At 48.2% G+C, this 16,393-nt stretch overlaps 1 protein-coding gene across 1 annotated transcript in view; it reads left to right on the top strand.

The window, feature by feature from the left end:
• LOC119376481 (arylsulfatase B-like) overlaps nucleotides 1-15,954 on the top strand; it is a gene marked incomplete at its 5' end in the record, with an annotated part of 34,859 nt that extends 18,905 nt beyond the window's left edge. Inside the window, 2 exons of the mRNA XM_037646292.1 lie at nucleotides 1,125-1,452; nucleotides 15,562-15,954. Of these exons, the coding sequence (XP_037502220.1) occupies nucleotides 1,125-1,452; nucleotides 15,562-15,954 (721 nt within the window). The remainder of the gene's footprint in view (nucleotides 1-1,124; nucleotides 1,453-15,561) is intronic.
• Between the last annotated feature and the right edge of the window lie 439 nt (nucleotides 15,955-16,393).

Here is a 16,393-nt window from a genome sequence, read left to right on the forward strand (position 1 = left end):
GTTTGTGTTTATAGTCCAGCAAACAACACTTTTGTTTTTGTCTTTAGTTCTGCCTTATAAGCGTATGAATTGGGAGAAATCTCTTTGGAACATTCCATATGGCGTAAAAATGTTGCACCATCTCCCGCTAAAGGGAACCATGTGTAGATGCGAAGCAGCGGGGACATGGTGTAATTTTTTTAGGAGCTGGCTCGCCAGGTTCTTAAGCTGGGGCGAAGTCCCGCGCCGTAAGCTGCATCCATCCATTCAAAGCGTCGTGGAACGCGAAGAGGAACGCTACGCGCGTCGTGTCGATCCTCTAGCCTGGCCGTAAAATCTCACACGGCGAGTGGGGAGCGCGGTTGATAGGCGCGCGAGAGGAGGGGGAGCGTAGGAGAGAGAGGGAGGGGACGCGCATGCGCAGAGGGGCGTGGACGCTCATCGTGGCGTTGCGCAGGAGAGAATGAGGCGCGCGAGAGGGGGAGCGCAGGAGAGGAGAGAGAGGGAGAGGGGACGCGCATGCGCAGTGGGGGTGTGGACGCCGCGGGAGGGATCGATGGACAAAGCCCCGCCTTAAGCTGCTTCGCATCTGAAATGCGATGCTCTGAATAACTAGAAGCGATGCATGCCAGGCGAATGAGCAGGTGATGTGAACGGGCCGCGGGAACGCTTTAAATATGCAACTAAGCGTCGACCTCCGAGTGTTTCAAACCGGTTACTACAAATTCCGTGCTATTCATTTCATGGTCCGCATTGCTGCGCGCATTGTCTGGTCTTCGTACGCTAGCGCATGTGCATATTTGTTCCGTTTCATTTTTTGACATCCCTTGTGTACGTGAAATGTGTCTGAATATACCCGAGTTTAATGGAAATGCAAAATGAACTCGCTATCTTTATGTTTATTATTTCTGTGGCGAAAGACGTCCAATGATGACTTAGGCTATAGAACATGTTTAATACATCATTATTTACAGGAATTCAATAACCTATAGGGAGACAGGTGGTTGTGTGAAATGAGAGATTTGAAGTCCTAGCGGCAAACAGCTTTTTGTAGCGTTCATACTGTTAGACATTTGTGATAGCGTGATTAGCACTGCAGTAACGAATAAGCCCTTAATGTCTCCTGCAAAATTCCATTATGCCAGGTACAAGCTGGTAAACCGTTCTGAGGATCCCTGTGAACCGTACCTGAATAACCGAGTGCCTCTCCCGGAAGGAGATCCCCCCGGAGGCCTCGACCTGGATGCCCTGATGGTGTCATCCGACGCATGGAAAGCAGTGCACGAAGCGACCATCCACTCGGACCCACGCTTCTGGTCTCCGCCTAGACCCAACTGGCGCCAAGAGGCAACGATTGCGTGCAGCGCCAGCGGCGAGCCAACGGTCAATTTCGATCCGTGCGAGGACGTCTTTGTCTTCGACATCTTCAACGACCCGTGCGAGCTTAACAATCTGGCGTCCTCTCAGCCTGAGGTAAGTACAAGCGTCATAATTGGTCAGTTCACTGTTTTGATTGAGAGAACGGGATCAGTGGGATCATGTACACTACGCTTATTGCACGATATACACTGTGTGCGTAATGTTGTGCTGCGATGACTTCCTGTAAGTGGACATGATCCCGTTTGCTCGTACCAAAGTTTGCGTTGTTCAATCTGGGCGCTGCATCGACGTACGTATAAGAAAAGACCAGGCAGCTGTGAGGTCATCTGGCTTCACACAGCCGCATTCCCGGTCACTGCAGGAAATACGACGGTTATCCTGTTTTGAAAAAAGAGGAGCTAATTGCGTCATCATTCCTTCGGAGTACCTGCATAATAAAGAATTTGCTTTTCGTGATCGTCAGCCCATGTTTTTTTTTTGTATCTGTTTTCGGTTTTTAGTTTTCCCGTCGGTCTCAAGACCTACATTTGCGTGTGTCAGCGATTCTACTGGCGCGCTATGTCTACAATTCTAAGCGACGAGAATCTTGACAGTATGCGAGAGCTTTCGTTCCTTGAAACCATGCGAACACTTACTTCGTCGTTGTGAATAAATCATGCCAGCCAGTCGCATCAAGCCCTCTTATAATCTCCATGCTGTCAATGGCTTTAGTCTCTAGAATGGCAACGCTGTTCCTTAGGGGTTTATGAAATGAATTAGAGAGCACGGTGACGAAGCAGTCGAATAAAGCAATCGTAGTGTTAGTAGCAGCCACGCGACCTAAAGCTTGCGCTGGGCTGGCTTCAGGGGCGTAGCCAGAAATTTTTTTCGGGGAGGGTTCAACCATACTTTATGTATGTTCGTGCGTGCGTTTGTGTGTGCGCGTGTATATATACGCAAGAAAAACTGAAAAATTTCGGGGGGGTTTGAACCCCCCCCAACCCCCCCCCCCCTGGCTACACCCCTGGCTGGCTTCTGGCTGCATCGCAACCGCCGTTCTCCGACGCTCGCCCTTTAGGTTGCTGAACGTTCACGTGTCAATAAATTATGTCGCATGACAAGCACGCAATACGTGGTAAAGCGAGCTCACTGCGAATCCTCACAACGTACGTGGCATGTATATGTATATCTCACTACGGATATGCCCTTGCATCTGTGTTTACATCTGTGGTTCCAACAAAAATGTTATTAGCCCATTTGGAAGCTCTCAAGAAAGCTCTGCATGCAGTATAAGACAAACATGCAGTATAAGACAAACACTCAATGGCAAACTTTCCCCTGATATTTTTTTCTTCTTTTACGTTTCCACCATTAGACTCTCACACTCACTTCCTATAGCCATTGTAATTGAATTTATTGTGGCACCACTTACCGACTACAAAAGCAATGTGAACAAGCAGTGTTCAGCCAAATAACAGATAACAGCTAAAGGATCAATCTAGCATACAAAATACTGAAAACGCCACGGTTCTCCTGGAAGCCGGAAACAATAAAGAACACTGCATGCGGCCATAGTGACGCCTTCGCAAGAATGAATGTGTTCCGTGCAATAAAGGGCTAACGTTTTTTTTTTTTTCAGTTGCGGGACGGTTTGCTAAAAAAACTGGCAACCTACCGACTGATCTTATCTCCTCGTCCTTCGAACGCGGAAGTGGACGAGCGCGGGGTCATCCGCAACACCACGACTGCACCTGGTCTCCGTGGGTGGACGTGGAGCCTTCGCCGCAAATGGCTTGCCCCTGCTGAAAGCACTTCCATCACACAGTAGTCTACAAACAACGGTCCAACCGCATTGCTTAACACTAATTCGTTACGTTCTTATTCCGCATGCACCAATAGCGCTCCCTGATTGATAAAAATTTTCTTGTCGCGCAAAGTTCGCCTGTCAATGAAGCTAAGACCGCGAACTACAAAACGCGGTGAAGTGAAATTCATAAGTAAGCGGCGGGCATACTGAGTTACTGAGCCCGTGATTGCCTCCATGCATAAGCGGAACAGAAAATGGCCCTGAAGCCGCCGCGGCGGCTTTGTACTTACGATGCTCGGCTGCTGAGCCGGAAGACGCGGGTTTGTTCACTGCCACGGCGGATGCGTTTGGATGGAGGCCATCTGGTAGAGCCCCGCATACTGTGCGAAATCAGTACACGTTCAAGAACCTCAGGTAGTCGAAATTACCCGGAGCCCTCCACTGCGGCGTGTCTCATAGTCTGAGCTGCTTTCAGACCTTAAACCCTATAAAACTGAAAATGGCACCGAATTCCCTTCTTCGACGAAAAGACTATGCGTAAAATAATTATACGCAAATAAATACTCTCACCGCGAGCATCGAGCACACACTGCCAGAACAATCGATAGGCAGCCATATTCCGTTCCTTGCGGAATAGTATGATTATTAGCTATTTCGAAAGAGTTTGTTTCATTCAACGCCTTAACCCTCTGTTCAGTATAATGACGTTGTCATGCCTTCACTTGTATTCTGTGACAAGCGCATTGGGCGCGCCTCGGAAGATTTCAACCAATCACGGAGTGTCATAGGTGGTTGTGAAAGAGAAGCTTGTGCGAAATAGTTTTACCTTATTGCTTCCTACTTCCGTACATGGCTTTTTACGCTACGCTATCACTACTGCCTTACGCATGTCTACATCATGATTCCCAGTATTTATAATTCAACACACATGAAGAAAGCATCCGATGAAATGCACGAGCACATTTCCGTCGACACTGTTACATAGACGAACATCTCACCATATATCATTACACAGAGCGACCTCGGCAGTCTACACGAATTGTTTCGTTTATTGGGAAGGTAAAATGATAATTAATTTTGCAATGCTTGTCGGCAACTCCTCATTTGAAAACAAAGAGGCATCTGTTTGTTTTTATATACACTGTATCTCAACTGTCCTCAATTTACTGTTCTTGTTTGCCTAATTATTTTCGAACCCCGATGGGAGCTTTTCACCAGCATTCCGGACAATCTAGAGGTTCAATGGAGTTTATTTGCTACATGCCTACCGGAATGTCTATTTTGGCGTATTCAGCTGACGGTGCTGTTGTATTTATTATCCTGATTTTTTTCTGTCATATTCACCATTAAAACCCCTGGCTTTGTTTATAAAGCAATTGAAACATCGGTAATTTTCTTTGCTATGCCTGTGTAGTATATTCAGCCATAGGGGACTGTACCCGATTCTATGCTAAACGCACACTGTGCACCTGCGCAATTGGCCCGCGATGGCATAGATTTACGCACTTCAACGCGCTTCGCGCATCACCGATAAGTCAATCACAAAATTAGGCTGGGTTACAAGGGCAGCTTGTTCTGTTTGGTCATGTGCGGCTGTGAACGTCCTGTGGCCACAACACTGCCGCGGCACTTCGTTCACACTGGAAATTTGTTGTGCGCAAGCCAGCATGACGGAAGGTTTTGTAAGAGAGTGTTGGTCGTGGCGACGATAGCTAAACTTTTTTTTTCCGCTTGAAAGCAAAGCGGCAAAGGCATAGAGGGAGGACACCACTACATACGACAGCCCTCCGCAACCCTCAGGCGAACATAAAATGTCCTCCTGGATAACATGCTTGGAGCTGCACAAGGCGATCTTCCGGTGCTACTCACTCCATAATAGCGTACGAAGTGATAGTGGAGGAGGGTGCTTAAGGAACTGACATGACTATGATAGACATGACATGATTATGATTTGACATTTATTTAGCAATATTTCCACGAAGAGGAGGGGTAGAGAGAAAGGTAAATCACATGGAGAAGCTGAAGAGAGGGAAAGGTGCGACTCTGCAGCTGTCACCACAATACTTTGCACTTGCACTGAGACTTTGTTATAATGGGTACAGAGGTTGCAGCAGACTGTTCATGAAAGAAAAAACTCCTTCAATAAAAACCAATACTAACTCAAAAAAATCTAAAGAAATAAAGCTAGAAAAAGCGAGAAAAATCTAACATTCTACACACACAGTACAACACAACTCAGCAGAGCAGAGCAGAGCACGCAGGTACATTTGAACATATTAATTCTTAGTTCATTTACAAGTGGCATTAGGAACAAAGGTTGTTCCGCTCAACAATGGATCCTCAAAGGCTTCAATATTCTTATGGAATACAACGTGAATGGGTAATTTGTTCGGCGTGTCACTAGCCGATGCGCCAAATGAATGCTTAAAGGAGTTTGTGTTATACTTTGAAGGCTTCATGTGCTTGCTGTGTTCTTTGTGCGAATGTGATCTGATAGGATTAAAAATTTTTCTGTGTCGTTTTCAAAATGCTTGTAATATCTGAAGAATTTCCTCCTGAAGACCTTCATTCTTTGCTGCACGGTAAGAATAGACGTAGTAGTAGCAGTAGTAGTAGTAGTAGTTGTCACAGTAAGCAACTTTGTTGATGTCCTCAGAAGCAAGGTGGGTCCCTACTCAGTCGTTGGGCAGTCCCATGTCACGGGAGAGGGGTCATGCCTCCGCGCTCCTTTACGGGCCCTCTGGAGAGCCAGAATCTGGGTGTCTTGTCTGGGGCCTCTGATGGCCTTTGTCCACTATTCTACTTGGTTAAAATCCTGTAGCGCAGGACTCTGCCAGAGCGTGTGATCTAATGAACGAAATTCAGCGCCACAATCTTGGCAGAGTGGATCAATGTCGCGGTGGAGCATGCTCGAAAGCCCATATATGGGCAGGAACCCTTGTGGATAATGCACAGCGTACTTCTGGATAATGCAGAGGTGAGTGGTGCCCCTTTTGCGGGGGCGCCACTCACCTCTTTCCCTGCGTCGGCTTGTCCAACACAACGTTCCTCTTCCCCGCAGGGACGTCTGCGCAAGCAGGCGTTTGGTGTGTAGCGACACCACGGACCCTAGCTAAGGGGGGTTTGGCCCCTCCCACGCCTCGCCGTGCGTGGCTGAGTCGTGTTAGGGAAAAAGGGGATCCTAGGGGTTGAGCCGAAGCCGGGTGTTTGGACCCCTAAGGCTCCCGGGCAGAGGCAACACTCCTCTTTGGCCCCAGCTTCACGTAGACGGCACCCCTGGGATGACCCACCCAAGAGAAACCGGCATTCGCCCTTTCCTCTCTCTCTCTCACTACACCTTCACCTTTGTTTCTCACTTTTCATCTTTCCTGTCTTCTCCTCAGTTCTGTTTACATCCGTTTTTCCTGGCAACAAGGGTTAACCCTGTGTGGGTGACCAGTCTTCGCTGATCATATATGGTTATAGCGGTGGTGTACGGCTGGCGCTAGCAGACTTGGCTTCGCACATTTCATGCCGTGTTCCCTTGTTAGGCTCGGTGGTGGGCGGTTGGCACCATCGCCGAAGCATAAACGCATGCCATGTTAAGTTCATCCTTTTCCAAAACCGATCGTACGCTGAAAAGGGTCCGCATCGAAGCATCCCTGCAATTTTTTTCCAAGACGTATGAACATTTTCCAAAGTACCACGTTGTCCACAGCGAGCAGTCAGACGAGAAAGCCAAAACCGTTTCACCATTTCTGGTGGCGAAAAGCCTTACGGAAAACCAGAACCAGGTTACAAGGCGACTAAAATGGCCAGTGGCGATCTACTCCTAGAGCTCAAAAAGAGAAAACAGTACTAAAGCCTCTCCAAGCTTACATCATTCGGAAGCATCCCTGTCACAGTCACCCCAAACAGGTCCACGAACACCGTTCGTGGTGTCGTATCTTGAACTTCTCCGAACCTGAGCTCTTTTATTTTTATTTATGCCATACCCACAACGCCACATGGCATTACAGTGGGGGGGGGGGGGAGAAAGCAAAGAAAAATTCAAAGCATACAGTTGGTAGCAATCTATAGGAGCATCAAGGGAACATACATAAATACATATACAGGAAGATCAGTAGCGTACACTATAGGGCACAATAGTGAATCATTGTGCAAACAAAAGCTTCTTGATGGATGGAAACAACAGAATGTTGTCAACGTACAAAGAATCAAAATAAGAAGGGACAACGTAGAGCAACCAACGAACCACATAATAATAACATTCGGATCAAGCGAACTACCAGAGGCCATAGATACAGGCTACACGAAACTAAGAGTCCGCCCATATATTCCCAATACACGAAGATATTTCAACTGCCAAAAGTACGGACACAACTTTGTAACATCCAAATGACAACCCATGTGTGCCAGGTGTGCCTCTGCAGACCACATGTCAGATAAATGCGAAGCTGCAGCTGACAGTGTCAACTGCGGTGATGACCAGCCCGTATACTCACGGTCCTGTGTTGCGTGGAAGACAGAAAATGACGTTATTTCTTTGAAAGTGAGAGAAAACATCCTTTTAGAGAAACTTATGCGGATGCGGCGCGTCAGGGGCCAGCGTCGCATCGACCTCCACCACTTGCTCGGCCCGTCTTGAGTAGACCGTCGGCTGTGTCACCTGCTCCTAAGGGGAAAGTAGTTCAGGCTTCTCTGCCAACTTGCGAATAGAGCCTTGTGACTCCAGGGTCGTCAAGTCTCAAGGCCTCATCTTTTTTGCGCGGGCATCCAGTGCCTCGCAAGAGGCAATGGACACGACGTCGGCACCTCTGGTGCCTAATGAACGGCGCGGCTCCCATTACTGTGCCAAGAAAGCAAAACAACTGATCACGGGGCCGGTCGGCGGTCCTGTCTCCTGAAAGAGAGAATAACACGTGAACACTCATTTTCTTACAGTACACACAGCACCATTTCATGTGCAATATGGATCCACAAATAATACAATGGAACATAAGGGGTCTTCATAGGAACCTTGACAACATACCAGAGCTCCTCCACGAATATAATCCAATAGTGCTGTGTGTACAGGAGGCACACATAAAATCCACACATACTTTACTTTTTACGCCAATATGTCATTTTCCAAAAGGGACCGCGATGATGCCGTGGCGTCATCTGGTGGCGTAGCCATCATAGTAAACAGAAGTATAGCGTGTACTCATCTAACACTACAATTATCCCTTGAGGCAGTTGCCATCCGAGCCGTCCTTTTAAATAGACTCACTGTACATACTACCTCATCGCCAGCTCCACAAAACGGAGCTAGAATCATTAATAGATGAGCTCCCAGAGCCCTACTTGCTTCTTATGAATTTTAATGCACACAATATTCTTTGGGGCGATTCTCGCTGCGACGCTCGATGACGTCTTATTGAAGAGCTCCTTTTTTCCTCTAACCTATGTCTTTTTAATGCGAAGGAGCCCACATATTTTGGCCTCGCAAACAACTCATACTCCTCCATAGATCATACCATTTCATCGCCCGTTACTTTTAACCTATTTTAAATAGAATGTTCTTAAAAACCCTTATGGAAGTGACCATTTCGCGATAATCTTCACTGCGCCGTACCAAAACAACCTTCTTCCACAGGCTCCTCGGTGGAAGCTCTACTCAGCCGATTGGGAACCGTTCCGAACCGTTACTCACGTGACGTGAGCTGAGATGTCCGGTCTTACAATAGAAGATGCTGTGAAGTATATTACAGTCGTCTGATTGATGCTGCTTCTCAATGTATTCCCGAATCGATCAGCTCAGGCTCTAAACGACGTGTTCCCTGGTGGAACGATGAGTGCATAAAAGCGCAGAACAAGCAAAACAAAGCGTGGCGGTTGCTTCGGGATTCTCCGACAGCGGAGAACCTAAGGAATTTTAAAAATATAAATCCCAAGGAAGGGGTACACACCGGCAGGCACGAAGAGAGAGTTGGCAAAAGTTCCTGTCAGGAATCAACTTGTATACAGACGAAGGCTTAGGCTGGAACAGGGTTAATAGGGTACAAGGACGAGAAACGCACCCGCTTCATTTGACTAATATGCAAAGCGACACGTTGAATGACCGAGCAAATTTCTTGGGCGCCCACTTCGAACACGTCTCCTGCTCTTTGAACTATTCTGAAAATTTCCAACGCTATAGGTCAAGAATAGAACAGAAACTAGAACACAAGTGTACAAAATACGAAGATTACAATAAACCTTTCTGCATGGCTGAGTTGCAGGCATCACTAAACTGCTGCAACAAATCCTCCCCAGGTTCTGACCTTTAGTATATGAAATGCTGGTACACCTACCTCCCGAAACACGGAAAACTCACCTTTCCCTCTACAATGCCGTATGGATTTCCGACGTAATTCCTACCTCCTGGAAAGAGGCTATTGTAGTTCCTATCTTGAAACAGAGCAAGGATCCATCCTCTGTTTCGAGCTACAGACCAATACCTCTGACAAGTTGCCTTTGTAAGCGTTTTGGAAAATGATAAACCGTCAACTAATACATTTTCTGGAATCGAAGTGCCTGCTTGATCCACATCAGTGTGGCTTTCGAGAGGGACGGTCCACCACTGACCACCTCATACGGATTGAAACACAAATTCGTGACGCTTTCATCCACAAACAATTCTTTCTTTCTGTGTTTTTAGACATGGAAAAGGCGTACGATACTACATGAAGATATGCAATACTGAGAGACCTCTCAGAACTCGGTATTCGTGGTAAAATGCTGAATTTGACAGAGAGCTACTTGTCGAACCGCACTTTCCGTTGTTAAGAATGGGGGTTTCGTGACGATGAAAGCCGGGAGGCTGGCGAGCCGATGATGCCGGAGATCGGACTTATCGCTGAGGAGCAGGACAAGGAGGCAAAACGTTTACAAAACTTAACAACGTTTATAGCAGGTATAGCAGGTAATAGCAGGTTATAGCAGGTTATAGCAGGACAGAGCCTGCCAGCACGACCAAGTCGGCTGGGGCGTCTCTCTAACAACGGACCAGGCCGGTCTTAAATAGGGGACCAGTCCATTGTTGACAGGGTGGCTCTTTGGTCCCAGGTGTTGACGTTCTTCTAGTCTCCTGACCATCCGCCGGCCGCAGGTGTTGACGTTCTTCTAGTCCCCTGACCATCCGCCGGCCGGAGGTGTTGACGTTCTTCTAGTCCCCTGACCATCCGCCGGCCGCAGGTGTGGAGCAGCCTTTCCATCGTCCTCAGGAATGCTGCTTTCCGTAGCAGGGTAGCTTCCAAGAACGACTGGCGTCAATCGACGTGGCTGGCTGAAACGACTGGATTTCAGACAATGCATGCAGGGCTAAGTCCCTGCTTCCAGGTGGCAGGTGCGGGCCCTTTTCTTGGTCGAAGGGTAGACGCTGACCGCGATGCCTTGGACTTCCAACGAAGTGCAGGTGTTTATTCGCCTCCCCGTTCGGTCAGGTGCTCTGGCACAACACCGTGTTCAACTAGGCAACGTTTTGTCACGGCAACGCTTGTCCAGGAAACCGGAGTACGACAGGATGGTGTGCTTAGCTGCACGCTTTTTATAATAATAATGAATTCTTTGCGTCTATATATACCACGCACTATGTTCTCGACATACGTATGTGATGTCCAGATAGGCTTTAAATCATGCAGCCTTGCAATGTGCGAGAGGCCTGTTCAGCTTACTCTCAATAAGGTATCGAAATAGGCAGAAAAAAATAGCTTCAGCCTCAACCCACAAAAGAGCGCCTGCGTCCTATTCTCCAGGAGGAGAGGCCTACATCCCGATCCCGATATTGTCCTTCATGGCCATCGTCTGCCTGTAAAAACGAAACAAATTTCTAGGAGTCGTGCTTGACATGAAAGGAACGTTTATACCACATATTAAATATATTAGGAACAAGTGCATGAAAACAATAAATATTTTAAAGGTTTTGTCGCTTGCAAAGTGGGGCAGTGACAAAAAATGCCTCGAATCTATATAAGAGCCTTATAGGCACACGCCATAGTGTGCGGATAAGGCGTACATGGTAGTGTCACAATGCAGTAGTGAGTTAGTGGCACAAGGCAGTAGAGGGAGACGCTCTGTGAGAGACAAAAGTCGACAACGACGAAGCGATAAATGGACAGGATCCGGCCTGACATCCGCCATTGCTTCTGCATGTAAATATCTTTAAACATACATTTTCTTGTAACAAAAATATACGTTAATCTTTTTGGAAATCCGCAATGATGCGACTTCGGTATGAGGTGACGACGTGCGTCGGATAAGAAAAGAAAGAAAAGCAGTGACGACAACGACACTACCTAATACGACGCTTCAGCACAGCTGCTCAGGTGTTTCGATTTGGAGATATATTCCCAGTACCCTGGCAAAAGTGATAGAATCTATTCCCAATTACATCCTAGGCATTCGGTCACTCTCCGACGAAGACAACGACGAGACGCCAGGGACAATGTGGCATAGAAGACCTGCTGTGTTGACACAGCCTTTTATGATTTCGTGCGTGACAATATGCGACAAGGAATTTGACAGAGACATGCATGTGTGTCTCTGCAGAGGCGATGATTTTCTGTTTTTGGTGCGCAGCTTAGCACATGTTTCGGCAAAACAAACTTCTGGATTTTGACAATGGCGTTTTTGTGCCTCTGGTCGTGTACCTCTCTTAGCACCAGCGATAAATGAAGAGAGCGCCCATCTAGTGAAAGTGGGGTAATATAGTTTTCCGTGACGGCGAATGGTCGGTGAGGTGGCAAAGCGTGATTTTTTTAAGCGCAGCCTGTATTGACTGGTCTGTCGAGGTGGTGTTTCAAAAATTTTAGACGTGGGTTTACTATCGCAAACACCAATGGATAGCGGAGCTGAGGGAAAGCCTCAGCGACGATAGTCCAACTCCGATAGCTCGACGTTGAGAAAGTCCAAGGTAAGAAGGAGGTCCGCCCACGAGGCCCGCAAAATCATTTTTTCCTCGCCTCACGCAAGCCGCGCCAACAGCGCGGCAGCCATTCCGACTCTCAGTGGTGCGCGCCGCGGTGTGGAGGAGGAGCGGGCCACGCCCGCCTCTGAAATTAAACTCCGTGCGATGGGGACGGCCGGAGAAAAACAAGCCGGTGCAATCTCGGAGGCCATGGACGGCCATCACTCCTTATTGTGTTTTCCAACAGATGACCCCAAAAGTGCACATGCATTCTTCACTTGTCGGTTGTTGAGGCTGTAGACTGCCGCCGCTGAGCGCAAGCCACGCGCTCGCGTATTCCCTTTGGTAAAGGGCGACAGTGCACCTTCGTTGCTTACTCTGAGTGCATACGAGAAGCGGCGTCGAGAACGTCTATAAAAGTTAGAATCTCCACCCTTAAAAGGCAGCGTCCGAGCACGACGCGTTTTTTTTTTTTTTTTTCTTTTGCCCATGCGTTTTCTGCCCACTGGTTGTCCACGGAGATAAAACTGCTGGGGGTAGATGAATGCAGCTACGCTGTAAAGATATTCCCCACCAGGTACGGAATCAGGGGTGTCGTCAGTGCGTGGCACAGGGTACACGTCCTTGCTAGTGGTCTTACTGGACACCCGTTGATAGGATCAGATCCCACGGAGCCATCATTTTATTGCGATAGCAATTATATGCGACGGGGCCGGTTCAAGCACCGGCCTCGCGTCGTTTTTAGATGCGAAGCAGCTTATGGACGTGGCTGTGTCCCTCACTCCCACGTTCTGGGGCGTCCACCCCCCACTGCGCATGCGCGTCCCCTCCCCCTCTCTCTCCTCTAAGAATCCTCTACACCACGGAGCGGCGCGCCCGTCCCCTCCCCCCTCTCTCTCCTCTCATACGCTCCCCCTTCTCCTCTAGGAATCCTCTATGGAACGGTGCGCACGACAGGTGCTCCGACATCTGCATACTCCGCTGGGGGCGCCACGGTAGTTTCGCGGTATGAAAACAACGGAGCGCTTTTCGCGAGTCATCCATTCAACGCCGGTCTTGCGTACGTAAGGCCTTTATTTAACGAGACATCGAAGGGATACAGAAGGGATGTTAGTCCGCCCGCTATAGCAGCCACGTTGGTGCTCGTGTTCCACAATTTTTCTTCCACTCTGTCCACGCGATGGCTTTTGAAACCCCCCCCCCCTCCCGAAATTTTTCAGTTTTCCTTGCATATATACACACGCACACATACAAACTCACGCACGAACATACATAACGTATGGTTGAACCCCCTCCCCCCGAAAAAAATTTCTGGCTACGCCCCTGGTCTCATACATTCACGAAGCATCCCACAAATTGAAGAAGGTAGGAGCCAGGCACGGAGCTGAATGTCGTATTCTCCGCTCCAGTCAAGTTAAAAGGAATGTGCCAAAAAGTAAACGACCCCGAAGCGAAGAAAGAATGCCGAACACGTCATGCTTATTAGATACGTTCAATGTGAAGTAGGAATCGTGTATACTATCCCGCTAACATGTGGCAAGGCATACATTGGGCAATCAGGAAGATGCCTCAGTGAACGGCTCAAAGAGCATCGCTATGCATGCCAGCAGACGGCGATTACAGGCGACCTTTCCATGCACTGCATAGAGTGTGGGTGCCGCCCAATGTTAGAAAAAACGACAGTTTTGGCCAAATCAAAGAATAAGGCTACAGGCAAAATTTAGGAAGCCTTCCATATTTCGGACCAGGAAAGCGCATGCGTCAGTACAAGCTCCATTCTACTAACCGCCTCGGAAATCGAATTCATCAGAAGCCACAGATAGCAATTGAATCAGCGCGCTCGAAAACGAACTTTCAGCCTTCGACACTTCTCGCAATCGTAATCACCCCATCACCTCATCGCAATCACCCCACGTGGAGCACATGAAGACGGTTCAGCAAGATTGCCGCCCCCCCTTACCTCTCCGTAAACCGTTCTTTCCCTTTCCTGGATGTCTTCTTACCTTCAAGTTTTGTTCAATAAAATTCAGTTGATAGTTTGCGCTTTTAGTGTCCACTTCGTTTTATGCCTCCCTCCTAACTTCGTATTTCGCAGTAACTGTAGCGCAGTTTCTATAATCATGAAAAACCAACTCCCCCAATAACTCATTTTGCATACAAAAAGACTAACACGCACGCGCTACCCGCTCGGCCGTCCAAATATTACTTGTTCGTGCGCGCACGCTCGAACTCTGGCACATAACAGCGCATAAGCCCAGTGTTCTGCATGTAGAATGGCTTGGAAAACAGTGCTGCGCTTATAAGACAGTAAAAAAAATATATACATTCTCTTGAGGACACATGTGCCATATTTGTTAAGAAATGAAAAATATTCGTTCTCTGAATTTTTTCCAAGTTTGGCCGCATCTCGGTTAGTTTGCCGCTTCGCCGACAATTTATGCGAGAGCTCTGCCGTAAGCGGCATCAAGTAGAACTGTGGGCTTATATGTGTGTGTTTTTTTTTTGTATACTTCTGTCTATACTGATCAGCAGGCGACATGATGATGATGATGATGATGACCTCTTCCTAGTGGCGCTTACCCACAAAGGGGGATGGGCCAAGAACCGGGTGGCAGGATTTTGAGGTAAATACTTGAGGCTAAAGATAAACGTTGTAATTTTTTACTGAAATAGATAAAAAAAACAGAGCTAATACATGAAAATTCTGCATAGCACACAGTCAGTCTATCAGGTGTGAAGTTTGACGGATGTAACATCGGTTGGAATTAGTACTGAAAATAAGCCAATATAAACTAGCATGGTAATCTTTTGGTTTCCTGTATGTAAGCAAACACTGCAGAGTGGACCTCCCTGTGGCTATAACCTAATGTAATGCCACCAAAAGATAAAAATTCCGGAACATTGATTTGTAATCCTAACTTTTGAAGGGGAGCGACGAGGCATCTTTTTCGCTGATTAGCATACCGGTGACAGAATAAAAAAGAAATGCTCTATTGTCTCTATTTCACCGCAAAACTGACATAACGGAGACGCGCTGAGTCCAGCTTTGTGTAAATAATAATTCAACTTCGGAATTCTGCAGCGTAGTGTGGTGAAAGTAACTTCTACTTGCCGTTTTGACAGATCTATTTGCCTTCTTCTTTCATTGCAAAGCAAATGGGCTGGCAGAAGAAGAAGTTGAAGTTGATTTCTGAGTGGCGTCGTAGCTCATACGCGACAGGCGCCGGACGCCCCCATTACGTCTGAACCGGTTCGAAATGACGTTTCAAGGACCATCACTCATGGCGCCTGGCGGCCCGTTGGGCCTTCCAGTGGGGTCTCCGTCGGCGCCATACCCATACCGACTCCCTCTGTGGCGACTCGCGCCGAGCCCAGGAGGGATCTTGGAGCCCACCAGGTTCTACTTCGCCACTCCCGGCCACGACGAGCGCAGAAGTAGACGCCGGCGTTTCAGCCTGGTCATCCCTGTCGTTGGTCGTCGTGTGCGGCATCCTCGGCTGTGCCACAGGCGTCCTTGTCACGGTCGTCAGAGCCCGCCGGGGTCAGCGCGAAATGGTCGACGGGGAGTCCGTCGTGCAGCGACAGACGGAGCCCTCGCTTCGCCTCGACCGAAGCTGGGGGCCGCGGAGGCGGGCTGGTCGATTTCGTTTCGCTCCCCAACCCGAACGCGACTTCTCCCGCCGTAACGAACAATGCCACGCTCGACATCGACGAGAAGACAAGCGAGACCGTCGTCGAACTAGGCCAGTCCACAGAGGCGGTGGTGCCAGAGAGTGGAGTCCAGAAGGGCGGCGACGCCATCGACGCGGCCCTCATGAAGAGTGGGAGGCACTCTGCATCTGGAGGCGCGAGGAGCCTGCGACGAAGAGCACGGGGCACCCGAAGCGGAACGGCGAAATGAGTGCAGTTGTTCTTCGTATGAGCAGATTTGAGTAAGAACTGAACATCTGACACCGGCTGCCACTTAAAATTAATAAATGTTCCTGCATTGCTTCAGATGTCGTATGGTTCTTTTGCTGCTACGGAGTGTGGCTACCTCGCCCTTCTACCACGACATATCTGTTGGTGATCCCTCAATAGTTGACATGCGTTTAAATGTTGTGTTTCAACTGCCTCGTAACGTCTAATCGGGATATTTGGTAAAGAGTGTATGTAGTTGTAGCTTACCATAGATGCTACGTAATGGCTTTTACATAGAACTGCAGTTATCAGGGGTTAGTAATAAAAATTTGCGAAAGGAATAATTGACAACCAACCGTTACCAAAACAAAGTGGCATGATCTGTCGGTAAACAACCCAGAAGGGAATCCATTTCCTTGTGGTTTTGTGGGAAAATTCGA

This window comes from Rhipicephalus sanguineus, unplaced genomic scaffold (genome assembly GCF_013339695.2).
Source record: "Rhipicephalus sanguineus isolate Rsan-2018 unplaced genomic scaffold, BIME_Rsan_1.4 Seq12225, whole genome shotgun sequence".
Classification (NCBI taxonomy): domain Eukaryota; kingdom Metazoa; phylum Arthropoda; class Arachnida; order Ixodida; family Ixodidae; genus Rhipicephalus; species Rhipicephalus sanguineus.